This window comes from Trachurus trachurus, assembly GCF_905171665.1.
Source record: "Trachurus trachurus genome assembly, chromosome: 18".
NCBI classification, from domain to species: domain Eukaryota; kingdom Metazoa; phylum Chordata; class Actinopteri; order Carangiformes; family Carangidae; genus Trachurus; species Trachurus trachurus.
The window spans coordinates 647848-661283 of record NC_139909.1 but is presented as its reverse complement, the minus strand read 5'-3'; the positions used below and the strand labels follow the sequence as shown (position 1 = coordinate 661283).

Below are 13436 nucleotides of genomic sequence, written 5' to 3'. Positions count from 1 at the left end.
TTGGTGTAGTGTGTAATGACTGCTCAGTAGTGTTTCTATTTTGACAGATTAGAGCAAGATCTGACAGCACTGTTTGGTTTTGAGGAAGTTTAGGATGTTTGTCAGTGCTTGTTTGGTGTCATCTTAAAGAGACACTCTAAACTTTCATTCAAGCCATTTTGTGAATCTTTGACAAGAGAATCACGCACGTTAACCAGTTCACACCAGTCGACAACTAGTGTTTATAATAATCACATTGCACTTTAAATTTAAACAATGACTAGGGGTGTAACGGTATACATGTATTCGTCCCGTGCCGTCACGGTTCGGTGCACACAGTCACACGGTGAATACGTCTGAGTGAATATTTTAAAAAAGAAAGAAAAAAAGACGGACGGACGGACGGACGGACGGACGGACGGATGGACGGACAGACAGACAGACAGACAGACAGACAGACAGACAGACAGACAGGCCGCCGCCAGACCCTTCAACCACATCCACATCATAAAAACACCATACACAGAGAGCGCACAATAAGAATTACGAACAACACAATAGATAATAAAAATGTAGCTATTTTGAGCTCCTGTTCAGAAAACCCACTGACAGAGGCACGAAGGAGTTCTTATCACCTGTTGTTCAGCTGAGTACCAGAGGACAGTCCTGGACCAGGTCTAGAGAACCAGGTGTTCATCCAGTCCAGCAGGGGGCAGCACTGAGAGTCTGAGCTGGAAACACAAAGCAGGTTAAAGCAGCAGCTGATTTATCTTCATCTGAGAAGCAGCAACAGGATCAAGACCAGGACCAGGACCAGGACCAGAACCAGAACCAGTATGGTCCAGGACTGGGCTCAGTTAGTGGGAACCAGGATCCGTCCTGGTTTAAAAAGAGAGAAGGAGAGAGTCAGAAACAGAGACAGACACGTGAAGAGAACTGGTATAAACTGGTGTGAACTGGTGTAGACTGGTCTAGACTGGTGTAGACTGGTCTAGACTGGTGTGAACTGGTGTAAACTGGTGTAAACTGGTGTAAACTGGTGTAGACTGGTCTGAACTGGTGTAGACTGGTGTGAACTGGTCTAAACTGGTGTAGACTGGTCTGAACTGGTGTAAACTGGTCTAAACTGGTCTGAACTGGTGTAAACTGGTCTGACCTCGGGCCTTCCTCTTGTAGTAGATGAATCCAGCCAGAGACAAGATCACACCCAGGATCAGTCCTGAGGCTCCGATGGCGATTTTGTTCCTCTCTGACTCAGGCATGGACGGATCTGAGGACAGACAGGTAGAGACAGACAGGTAGAGACAGACAGGTAGAGACAGACAGGTGAGAGACAGACAGATAGAGACAGACAGGTAGAGAGACAGACAGGTAGAGACAGGTAGGTGAGAGACAGACAGGTAGAGACAGACAGGTAGAGACTAGGGATGGTGAGATTCACCGATTCATATCGGTGGTCCGATGCTGTAACTAGTAGGAGCCATTGTAGTGAGCTGGGAAGAGGTGGTAGCGGCGGACACTAACCGCTACCGCTAGCCAAAGTTAGCAATAGCGGTTAGCATCCGGGACAGCTAGCGGGGCTAGTAACTCTCCTACTCTCCTGCTCTCAACGAAGGCGGACGCATCTCTCCCTCTCTCCCTTATCTTCCCTGCTTTGCTTCTCACGTCTCGTCCTGTCTTGTCTCAAACTTTGGGAGCCTCTCTCCGCTTTTCTCTCCAAATTTAAATCATGGAATTGGTCAACTGGTCTCTCAACACCTGTCTGCCCTGACGGAACTGTCACCGCTGGTTACATGATGGACTCGTGGGAGAAGTGGAGGGTCGTGTGCCTGGCGATTCTTTCCGTTGAGGTCATCAAGGATCTCTACATATTCTGAACCATGATAACAGGCTATCTGCTGATCGGATTAGGCATTGCCCTGGTGTATCGGAAAATTCAGAAGACGGTGACAGCAGTTCAAAGCCCCATGAAGCTGCCTGACATGATTGATGGAGTGAGCAGAGCTGTTAGCACTCAGACTGTGGATGTAAACTTTATAAACCGCAACACTGAAAACATCTTGGAGAAGCTTTCGGCTTTGCAAAGGCGAATGGATCGATTTGTAGACCAGAATGGACAATCGAATCGGCCTCAGTGGTGGAGATATACATCCCTTATACAGACAGACAGGTAGAGACAGACAGGTATTTACCCCAGTCAGTGATCATGGGTTCCTTCAGACTGGCGTGCTCCACCTTACAGGAGATCTTCTCTCCAGACCTGCAACACAAACCAGACCAGTTTTATTAGAATAGATGTGTCGTGGAAAATATCGGTCCTGCCGGTGGCGAGTCAAAGAACAAGACAGGAGAGGTAGCATGAACCCAAGTTTATTCTCCATTCTCCACAGAGAAGGGGAGAAGGGAACAGAACACAGAACTACATGGCAGGTAGCAGTTCAGAGTAGTGCCCCAAGAGCAGAGATTGCAGCCCCTTCTTATACCCCACTTTATGACTCTGGTTACTTCATTACTACAAGCACGTCTAGCCTTCCCAGACAATAAAACAATCAAACAGATGTGTTACTCAACAAATGTCTACCCCAGTCGTTGGTTTCCCTATAGGAATTTACAAATTAGATCAGTTAGTAAACAAGGTTGTACATGGGTCATCCTAGTGTCCTTGCTCTGCCCCCAGGTTTATTATGGTCAATACACAAATTCTCCACTAATGGAGTTAACAGGATTGCTACATGGTCTTACTACAACTACTTCAAAGACTATGTTACCACTTATTACAAGGAGAATACCCATCATAGCAATTTTCCACCACAGATGGTTTTTACACATTGTCATGACAACATCCTCCTGGTGGGAGTGGATCTGGTAGTACCTAGACCTAGACCTAGACCTGGACTCACCTGGGTGTGTACTCCAGGTGGGAGTGGATCTGGTAGTACCTAGACCTGGACCTGGACTCACCTGGGTGTGTACTCCAGGTGGGAGTGGATCTGGTAGTACCTAGACCTAGACCTGGACCTGGACTCACCTGGGTGTGTACTCCAGGTGGGAGTGGATCTGGTAGTACCAGTCGGCGTCTGCCAGCTCCTCGGTGGAAGTGACATCAGAGTTCACTTCCTGTCCGTCTCTGATCCAGCTCACTCTGATCTGTTTGGGGTAGAAGTCGAAGACGCTGCAGACCAACATGGCAGGATGGTTCCCAGAGGGGGGGGTGGTGGAGTGGAGCCTCACATACGGCTTCACTGGAACAGATCAATAACATTATACATTATCATTATTACCATTATTAGGGTGGCACAGTGGTGCAGTGGTTAGCACTGTTGCCTCACATCAAGAGAGTTCTTCAAATTTGGCAATAAATGCCAAATTTGAAAAAAAAAAGAGTTTGTCACACCATTTTCTGAACCTATTCACTGCCCTATCAACGTATCATGTCAAATCGCTATATTTCCCTGTTTAAAATGCACTGCAAGAAGCAGTTCCCCTCCAAACCGCCAAAATGCCATATGTCTTCTCTCGACCAATCAGAATTCGGTGAGCGCTCTACGCCAGAGTCCTGCAGAGATCCAATTTTGGGAAGATTCGCGCCCACCCCACCCGTAGGTTTTTAAGCCTGGGAAAGTTGTGAGCGGTCACACGAGTGGCCGAAGATTGTTTATTTACATCAAGATGGTTGCTTTGTTGTCGCCACGTAAAGTATACCCCTGCAGCCCCCACAGCTCTGCATACCGTAAGGGCCCTGCCCCCGCCTGTAAAGCCAGGTTTACACCGAATCAACGATCGATTTTTTATTACTATTATTTTTTTACAGTAACATGGGTTCACGTCATGATAACTTCTGTATTTTGACAGCTGTTTATTTTTCTTTAAGGAGGGCTTAATCTCTCACACTTTGAAAACCCCTGGTCTATAGAGAGCCGAAGCAGAAGCAGGAAGTAACGGTCGCCATGGGACTTCAATTGTGAAAATATCTCCATGTAAGTGAACGGGAGTCAAATTTTATTTCATGACCTGATTGCTGCGGAGTTGCGGTACCAAGACGGTGTTCTCGCACAGGAAAGTTACAGGTACATTTCTACCACTTCAATGAGTTTAGAAACATTATTTTAAGATCGAAAAACTACAAAATGGTGCTTTTAATCAGAAACCAGTTGGGCCATAACACCGGAAACATTGGTTGCAAGCGGTGGAGGATGATGGATTCTCCACCAGGTAAATGTAAACACATCCAGACAGTGTCGTCATCATTGATACTGATTAACAGAGGGTGGATCAATAACTGATTGTATTGACAGCTGAGCAGCAGCTGCAGTGACTGTGTTTGTCCAGCAGGTGGAGACAGAAGCTGTGTCCCAAACACACTCACCTGACTTAGTCAGAACAATCTGGTAGTCAAGGCCAACGGTGTACAGACAGTAACTCTTCCTTGTAGTTTTCATCCGAGCCAGCAATCCGGTATCTTTGTTCCAGGCCTCAGCGTTCGTCACTCCGTACTCTGTCAATCCTATGAACTTCCCCACTCTGCTGTCAAACCTGGTGAATTCCAGTTTGTTGTAGAAGACCGACCTGATGTAGGTGATACCGCTCAGTTCAGAGGAGTTAAAGTCACAACGATCCACTCTATAAAACCAAAATCCATCTGTGGAGCAGAGTCAGAGAATTATCACTGTGTTCATCAATGTATTGATCGATCAGCTGACAGGACTGACCAATGATCACTGATCTATACATTGACAAGCGTATTGATCAGTATACTGGTAAGTGTACAGATTAGTGTTTAGATCAGCGTATTGATCAGTATATGAATGAATGAATGAATGAATGAATGAATGAATGAATGAATGAATGAATGGATTTTTTATTTTCGTGTCATGCCACCACTGTGGCCCGTCCCATATGAGATTACAAGACACATTTAATGACAAATACAAAACAAAGACTAGACAATCCTTCCTATTGGTGTTACCTGCCACACAGGTGTGACACAAATAAACTATTTAAGATTACTTTCAGTATTCAACTATATATCGCTCTTCGTCTCATTGCCCAAGCCTTTTCAAGAAATAAAGAAAATGCAAATATATTCAAATGAAAAAGATGTTTTAGCTTCTCAGCATCGTCTAACCACACAAATTCGTCATTTGGATCTACTTTACTAAACAATTTTTGTCTTATAGAGTCATAAAAAGGACAGTAGAACACAAAATGAATTCCATTTTCCACCTCTTGGATGTCACATAAATTACAAATTCTATCGTCTTCTGCTGTGCCAACATATCTGCCTGTCTCGATATGAAGACCAAGTATACCAGTTCTCATAGAGCACACAGGGATCTTTTTGGACAAATTATACAAAACATAGTGTTACTGTTTTATTTCACAGTAAGTACGCAGTTTTGGTTTACCCCAAGTATCTAATGCCCATCTATCTTTACTTTGTTGGAAAATAATTTATTTTAATATGTTAATCTCCCCTTTCTCTTTGTTATAATAATGGTCTTCATATCCTGCTCTCAGCAAGATGTCCCATGCCCCATTGGTCAGAGTGACCCAAAGATTTTTCTTGCAATCCTGTTACGATTTAATCCTAGTATCCTATTCCATAAACGCACCATATATACACTCCACCGTACCTCAGTGGGTTCCCAGCCCTTATCTCCCATCACAGCTAGTGTTGGTGTGAATTTATGTACGGCAACAAAATACCGAATGGCTCTACAGAGGGTATGCACGTGACGTCACGGTACTCGGAAGTCACTGTGGATCGTCCACTGAGTGGCAAAAAGACGAGTGGCAGAGCCGCCAAAGTTTCAAAACAGCGCAAGTAACGGAGCAATTTTCTCCGAGCCCACACAAGTCTGACAGCTTTGCCAGCATGTACAGCAGCATGACCTAACAGAACTGCTAGAAATCTTGAGGTTCAGTGTCCGTGGAGCAGATGCTTTTGAGGAACTGGTTGTCGATTCCTTTTGACATCAATTTGTTTTGATATAACATATTTTATCCAGTCTATGAGTCCACCGCTATCTGCTAGCACGTTGAGGGAGGTTTGTTTTGCCACTCAGTCCGAACGAATGCGGCGTTGCCGAGGGCAACGTGACGTAAACGCATACCCTCTATTTTGCACAGCCTCACATTTAGGGTACTGTTTGAATCCCCATACTCCTACTACCTAATCTCGCACTGGACACACACAACCCAACATCCCTCAGAGTCTTTATTTTGGCTATAACACCCCCTAGTGCCCAGCTTGCTGACTCAGCCAGTAGTGATGATCCTTTCATGAAATTCATGTGTTCATCCAAATAGAGACCCAAGTATTTGTAGCCTCTTGAATAGTTCAACTTTGACTCTCCAAACTTAAATTAGAAATCACTTGTCTAGATGTGTTTAGATCAGAGTATTGATCAGTATAGCGTCTAGATGTGTTGATAGATCAGAGTATTGATCAGTATAGCGTCTAGATGTGTTGATAGATCAGAGTATTGATCAGTATAGTGTCTAGATGTGTCGATAGATCAGAGTATTGATCAGTATAGTGTCTAGATGTGTGTTTAGATCAGAGTATTGATCAGTATAGTGTCTAGATGTGTCGATAGATCAGAGTATTGATCAGTATAGTGTCTAGATGTGCTGATAGATCAGAGTATTGATCAGTATAGTGTCTAGATGTGTTGATAGATCAGAGTATTGATCAGTATAGTGTCTAGATGTGTTGATAGATCAGAGTATTGATCCTACCTGCTGTGGAGACGGCGCTGAGGAGCAGGACGAGGCTCAGACAGGTTGAATCCATGTTCGTGTGTTGACCAACACTGACTCTGTCTGACTGAGAGCTGCTGGAAAAAGACCAGGGCGGAGTCACATGACCTGAGTGTCACCTGTTACCAGGCAGACAACTGCTGCTGGGACACAGACACTCAGTTTGGTCTGTGACTCAACTACAGACCAGTGGTCTGCTGAGATCAGTCTACCACCCCTGACTGTGACCCTTGACCCCTCCTCTCTCTCCCCTGTCAGCTGTTAGCGTAGCCTCTAGCTGCTCTCAGCCTCACTACCTTACCAAGTTGCCGTGGTAACCTCTGAGCCTCAGGCTCTGATTGGCTCTGAGCCCTGTCTACCAGACATTTATACACACACTCATTAAACACACTCATGTTTTGTACTTTTATTTGGAAAGTTTATTGCAGCTGATCAGACAGAACATCTGGATTAGAGGTTTAATGATGAAGATGATGAAGATGATGATGTCCATCAGGTCATATACAGGTGATCACAGGAGGAGAGCAGGTTAAAGCTGATAGGACAATATACAGGGACAACCATGACATCATCAGCCACAGCCAATCAGCTGCACTCGTTCCCTTTGATGAGGAAGAAGGTTCCAGCAGCCACGCCCAGCAGACCCACGGTCAGACCCAGTCCACAGAAGACAGCTGGTCCAACAGCTGGCTGCTGCACCTCCACATCTGGAGACACAGAGAGACATGTTAGAGACACACACAGCTGGCTGCTGCACCTCCACATCTGGAGACACAGAGAGAGACATGTTAGAGACACATCTGGAGACAGACAGACAGAGCCTCACCCCAGAAGCGGGTCAGTGGTTGGTCCAGAGCCAGATGTGTGACGGTGCAGCCGTACGTGTCTCCCAGCTGTGGGACGACGTCCAGCCTGGACGTCTGTCTGAAGGAACCGTCATCGTTGGGATACGGAACGTTGATGCTGGATCCTTCAGTCACGTTCTGTCCGTTCTTGGTCCAGTGGACGAGGACAGGAGCAGGATAGAAGCCGGTCACATGACACAACAGAGTGTTCTTCTGGCCCAGCTCCACATCGTCTCTGCTGTAGACAACTGGACCGGACGGAGGATCTGAGACACAGGGACACAGAGGCCCAGTTCCAATCCGCCCCCTAAAGACTCGAGCCCTGAACTGACCTAAGTGACGTCAGCTCTAAGTGACAGAGTGTGAGAGTCTGTGAGGGTCCAGATGCTGTAAACATGAATGGAACAGCACTCACCCACTCTCACGACACGTTACCTTGACAACAAAATGTTGTTGACTCCGGTCTTGGGCCGATAATTTACCGTACTTTCAACACTCACAACGTGTGTGAGGGAGGCACTCAAAACAAAATATTCCTGGCTCAGATCTGATGAAATCATCATCAATAATCACAAACCGCACGTTAATATTGAACTTGTTCTTTCTTTTCTTTCTTTCTTTTTTTGTTGCTGCTCCTGTCCATTAACAATAAAGGGACAGCGGAGCTCTCTCTGTCTACGTGTGGTAATTTACTTTTCTTTTCTTTTTTAACACTCGTGTTCCGACGGCATCCCATGTGTTTGACTTCACAACGCTATGAACTGTGGGTAATTTGCTTACCCAAAGTCAGCATCGGTGCTGACTGACGGTAAGGGGGCAGTAAGGGCTCATTCACTGACTCACTGACTTCATGATCTGACAACGGAACAGCCCTCACACACTCACGGACTTCCCGTGAACGCACCTCTAAGTCAGTGAGTCCGTGAGGGATTGGAATTGGGCCAGAGACTCAGGGTCTTGGATACAGAGACTCAGAGACAGAGACTCGGAGACACAGAGACACAGAGACTCAGAGACACAGAGACTCAGAGAGTCTGGGGGTCGGCCCGAAGGCTGGGCAGAAGGGCAACGCCGCTTGCGGGACTGGAGACCAGGAGGACGGCTGGCTGCTGACTGGAGTCTCGGGACAGAGATGGGCTGGGGTGCCAGCGGGACACAGGAATCAGGAGCCAGTTGAACCACCAGCTTGACACTGGAGACAGGAGCCGGGCTCAAGACCGGCTGGACTCTGGAAACAGGAGTGGATGAGCCCCTCGGCTGGAGGCTGGGAACCTGGGACTGCTCGCCACCAGGTTAAGGACAGGAAACCCCGAGCTCTGGCACATCAGAGCTGTGGGGTGCTGAGGATCAGTGTCGCAGCGGTGGTGCCAGCCAGGCCCCCCGACGCCGGAACAGGAGTGGCGTCCACCGGGACCCCCGACACTGGAACAGGAGTGGTGTCCGCCGGGACCCCCGACGCCGGAACAGGAGTGGCGTCCAAGGGTGACTGCAGCCCAGGGAGTGGCGCCGGAGTACGCTGCAGCTCAGGAGGTGGCCGGACCACAAAGGAAGCAAGGTAGTAGGGAGGTTAAGCGACTTTTGACTTCAAGTCATGATGCAAAGGTCCCCTTTGGCATAGATGTACATTAGGGTCATACAAATAAATCTATCCTAAGACACAAGTGAGATCACACTTTGTATCTGAAATAAACACGTTTTTAAAATGCCTTTTTTTAATTGAGAAAACGCATGTTAAAAGCACATTCCATTTAGAATGTCCATATAAACTACAATGTTTTCAGCTCCTGGATGTTATCTACAGCTTATTTGTGACATGATTGCAATATTTCAGGATTGTTTCTCAGTTTGAATGATGAACAGGGATCTAATGCCTTTCAATCTGTAGGGCGGACTGACATAGGAAGCCTAAAGTCCAGTCAAGACATTCCATTATGGCTCATTTAAAATAAGAAATAAAGATACTGTAACATCATGAGATTAATAAGATGAGCATTAACAAGCATTCACAAAAGTAAAAATCTACCAAAATAATGAAGCTTACCAGTTTCTCAGCATTACTCTGAGAGAGGATCTTAACCAGCTATACTGCGCAGGTGAAATAAGTCAGTCCTAATCATATGCTTTATGTGAGAGCTGCGAACCTAAACTTCCCTATATGTACATAAAAGCTGAACATTCCTTATTAAGGGCGCTCTACATTGAAATTTGTTAGTTTACTTTAGGAGCACAATGTAAAATGTATTCAGTATCAGGTTATATAAGCCTTAAATAATGTAGAGGGTCCTATGTGACCCATTTTTACATTTGAGAACAGTAAAAACATTTTTCCTTTTACTTTAAGTTGACTTCTAATATGTGTCATATGTGTCAGTAACTAGTTATAGGTAGGCCTATATTTTGACCAACACAATATTTGGCTAATTGGTCTTTCCTGACACCACTGTGATATGAATTACATCTTATTATGTAATAAGATATATATATATATATATATATATATATATATATATATATATATATATATATATATATATATATATATATATATATATATATATATATATATAACTACTTGTAGGCTATATTTGTTGCACTCCGTCTGATGTTCAACAAATCAGTATCAGTTTTATTTATGTTTTTACATTAATAAAACCCAATATCCTCCTGTCACACAAGCAGCTGCATGTTGTCATAGAAGCTGTAGATAACATCCAGGAGCTGAAGGCATCAGGGCATCTGCCTGAGTTTATATGGACATTCTAAATGTAATGTGCTTTTAGCATGCATTTTCTCAATTAAAAAAAGGCATTTTAAAAACGTGTTTATTTCGGATACAAAGTGTGATCTCACTTGTGTCTTAGGATAGATTTATTTGTATGACCCTAATGTACATCTATGCCAAAGGGGACCTTTGCATCATGACTTGAAGTCAATGGCCTATTTTTTGGGCTTAACCTCCCTACTAAGGGGAGCAGGCGTCGGCCGGACCACCAACGAGACACATGGCAGGGCTGTGGGCTGTTGAGAGGCTGGGGCCGGGGAGCTCGGCTGCAGGGGCTTCAGGAACTGGGCTGGTGACTGTCGCAGATCAGGTACAGGAGATGGCTACCGCAGAGAGAGAAATAAAAGTAGCGAAGCTCCGGACAGAGTTGCGGTGATTGTATCCACTTTATGATACGTTATGAAAACATATGTGTCTATCACAACAACGGATTTTCCGGGACAGATCAGCATAGCAAATCATTTTTGTTTAAATGATTCGGGAGATTTCCTGATAGTATCATACACGGCAACAACAGAACAACCATCTTGATGTAATAATAACAATCTTTGGCCGCTCATGTGACCACTCACAGCTTTCCCATTGGATTTTAGCCTGTCATGTGACGGCACACAGATCCCTATTGGAGACCCGATTTTACAGGCTTGGCTGCTCGGCTTCTGGGTAAGCTACAGGCACACCGATGGGATCAACGTAAAGGTTGAAGGGTCCCGCTTTTATTAAAAAAAGAATTACATTCCGGAAATAAACGCGAAAGAGTACGGCTATTCTCCCATTATCGTTGGTGATGATGGCGATCTCACGGGCAACGGGTGTTAGGGTGTTTTCACACATGTTTAGTGCACACCCTAGTGCGGTTCCAAATGTTAAAATGATACATTGTTTCATTTTTCAGTTAGTGCGGTTGCTTTCACACCTGCTTTTTGTCATTTGGGACCAAACGCCGCAGTACATGGAGAGCGTCATGTCTCCATGACTACCGGTTGAAATCTGGAAGCTTAAACCAGAGATAAAACTTTCATGATGGAGACTCAAGTACGCCGGTTGTTAGTGGCTCTGGTCATTTATTTCTATGTTTGTATGTATAACTCTTGGCAAACGACAGTTCCGATCTACTTTTCTAGTTTGGTACTTCCGGCTGGTTTCCGGTTGTGTTCACCCAGCTCGGTCCCGTTAGTTCCCGGTTAAACGTTAAACACGGGCGGACCTCTGCTGCTCGGTAATCAGCTGCTCCGCGGACACAAGGGACAAACCCGCCGACCTTTCCAGTGTCTGAGCGGACTCAGCGGACACTCACCGACCGGCTGCCCTGCTGCTGGTGCTTTGTTTGTGGGGACAGAGCTGCGTAGGACCGGAGCACTTATTTCCTCAGTCGATGTGAGGGTCTAAGGACAGAGGATGTTGTTACGATGCCATGTAAAGCCCTTTGAGACAAACTGTTTGTAAAAACGGGCTATACAAATAAAATTGCCTTGCCTTGCCTTGCCTTATTTCTACATATTAACAAGTTCATTAACTGAAATGAGGATCAGATCAGACGTTACCTTTGTTCAGTGGGAGGTCCTTCATGATGACACGGACCATCTTCAGGTTTGTTCTGCAGGTCTGTTGATCGGCCTCAGCATTATCATATAATACCTCCGGGTAGCTCATATGATCCATGAAACTGGGCTGAGGCTCCACTCCCTTATGATGGACGAAGTCTGCAACCCACTTCTCTTCTCCATCCAGAGCGATCGCCTGCTCTCCATCAGAGTCTGAACATCCAACGACTTGCATGTCCACATGGACACCTGGACAGACAAGACCTGGTTCACTGACCGTCTGTAGTTGTGTCAGTAGTTATTTCACTGTCTATAGTTAAGTGTCAGTAGTAATCCAAGTGTCAGTAGCTATGTCAGTAGCTGTCTAAGTCTCAGTAGTTGTGTCAGTAGCTGTCTCAGTGTCAGTAGTTGTGACATCTCTGCCCAGTTCCATACCTCCTTGTCTCAACACCTCCAGGATGCCACCCACAACTCCTAGAGCCTGAGGCCTCTTGGTGCACCATCAACACAGCTGCTAGTGAGACCATTGGCTATGTGAAACGACGCCACCAAGACTGGTTTGATGAGAACAACCTGGCAATCCGTGACCTCATAGACCAAAAACGGAGGGCTCGATTAGCATGGGAAAGCCATCCAACATCTAAAAGCAAGGAATCTGCCTTTCGAAAGATCAAGGCTACTGTCCAGTGGACCATACGGAAGCTTAAGAATGGCTGGTGGACCAGGAAAGACGAGGAGATCCAAGGCTATGCTGATCGCCACGAGACAAGGAATTTCTTCCAAGCTGTCCGCTCCATCTACAGACCAAGTCACTAAGCTCTGCTGATGGTAATGAACTCCTGAAGGACAAAGATGCTATCATTGCCCGATGGAAGGAGCACTTTGAAGACCTCCTAAACCGACCAGTGTCAGTATTGTTTCAGTGGCTGTCTCAGTGTCAGTAGCTGTGTCAGTAGCTGTCTGAGTGTCAGTAGTTGTGTCAGTAGTTGTGTCAGTAGTTGTCTCAGTGTCAGTAGATGTGTCAGTAGTCGTGTCAGTAGTTGTGGACTCACCACCGTTAGCACAGACACAGACGACACAGCCGAGGAAGAGGAGCAGCTCCGACACCTTCATCATGGTCTTCGTCAGTAGTTCACTGACACAGTCTGAGCGTCTGTTGGCCTGAGAGACGACTGACAGCAACTGACAGCGAGTCTGGCAGCAGCTCGGTCTTAGAGTCCCAGCAGCCAATCACAGAGCAGAGAGCAGGTGATGTCATCAGTGCCCAGGTAAATGGTAAATGGACTTGCCACAGAGCGCTTTTCTAGTCTCTCTGCCACTCAAAGCGCTTAGGTCACTTATGTCACATTCACCCTTTCACACACATTCATACAGCGCAGCCACAGCCGCCCAGGTAGAGGAGGAAGCAGCTGAAGAGAAACTTTCTGCAGACGCTGCGTTCAAGTGCTGCAGGAAAACTCAGTGTGGTCACAGTGACAGAGTCAGAGCTGCTGCTGAGCACCAGAGGAGAGCGTGGTGAAGTCC

General features: G+C 45.9%; 2 protein-coding genes across 5 annotated transcripts in view; both read right to left on the bottom strand.

Moving 5' to 3' along the window:
* Positions 1-820: 820 nt before the first annotated feature.
* On the bottom strand, positions 821-6853 carry LOC311002155 (rano class II histocompatibility antigen, A beta chain-like). The gene is made up of 6 exons (XM_083993403.1): positions 6721-6853; positions 4346-4618; positions 3008-3221; positions 2172-2239; positions 1136-1249; positions 821-858 (listed from the first exon to the last, which is right to left on the bottom strand). The coding sequence occupies exons 1-6, from the start codon at positions 6773-6775 to the stop codon at positions 833-835; spliced, it is 750 nt and encodes a 249-aa protein (XP_083849529.1). The 5' UTR covers positions 6776-6853; the 3' UTR covers positions 821-832.
* Positions 6854-7132: 279 nt separating this feature from the next.
* LOC311002161 (RLA class II histocompatibility antigen, DP alpha-1 chain-like) overlaps positions 7133-13436 on the bottom strand; it is a 105870-nt gene continuing 99566 nt past the window's right edge. For 2 of the 4 annotated variants that reach the window (XM_083993419.1, XM_083993421.1), the window contains exons 2-4: positions 11913-12161; positions 7568-7852; positions 7133-7448 (exon numbers count right to left, since the gene is read on the bottom strand). In XM_083993419.1, coding sequence (XP_083849545.1) covers positions 7327-7448; positions 7568-7852; positions 11913-12161 — 656 coding nt within the window. In that variant the 3' untranslated portion in view covers positions 7133-7326. Of the gene's footprint in view, positions 7449-7567; positions 7853-11912; positions 12162-12964; positions 13085-13436 lie in introns of those variants that run through there. The other 2 variants (XM_083993418.1, XM_083993422.1) reach the window with 2 other exon arrangements.

Excerpts from the sequence above, each read along its gene's own strand:
- LOC311002155 (XM_083993403.1), bottom strand. The coding sequence starts at position 6,775 with ATGGATTCAACCTGTCTGAGCCTCGTCCTGCTCCTCAGCGCCGTCTCC. Across the intron at positions 3,222-4,345 it reads GATTGTTCTGACTAAGTCAG|TGAAGCCGTATGTGAGGCTC; the intron begins GTGAGTGTGTTT and ends GATCTGTTCCAG. Across the intron at positions 859-1,135 it reads CTACAAGAGGAAGGCCCGAG|GACGGATCCTGGTTCCCACT; the intron begins GTCAGACCAGTT and ends TTTTTAAACCAG.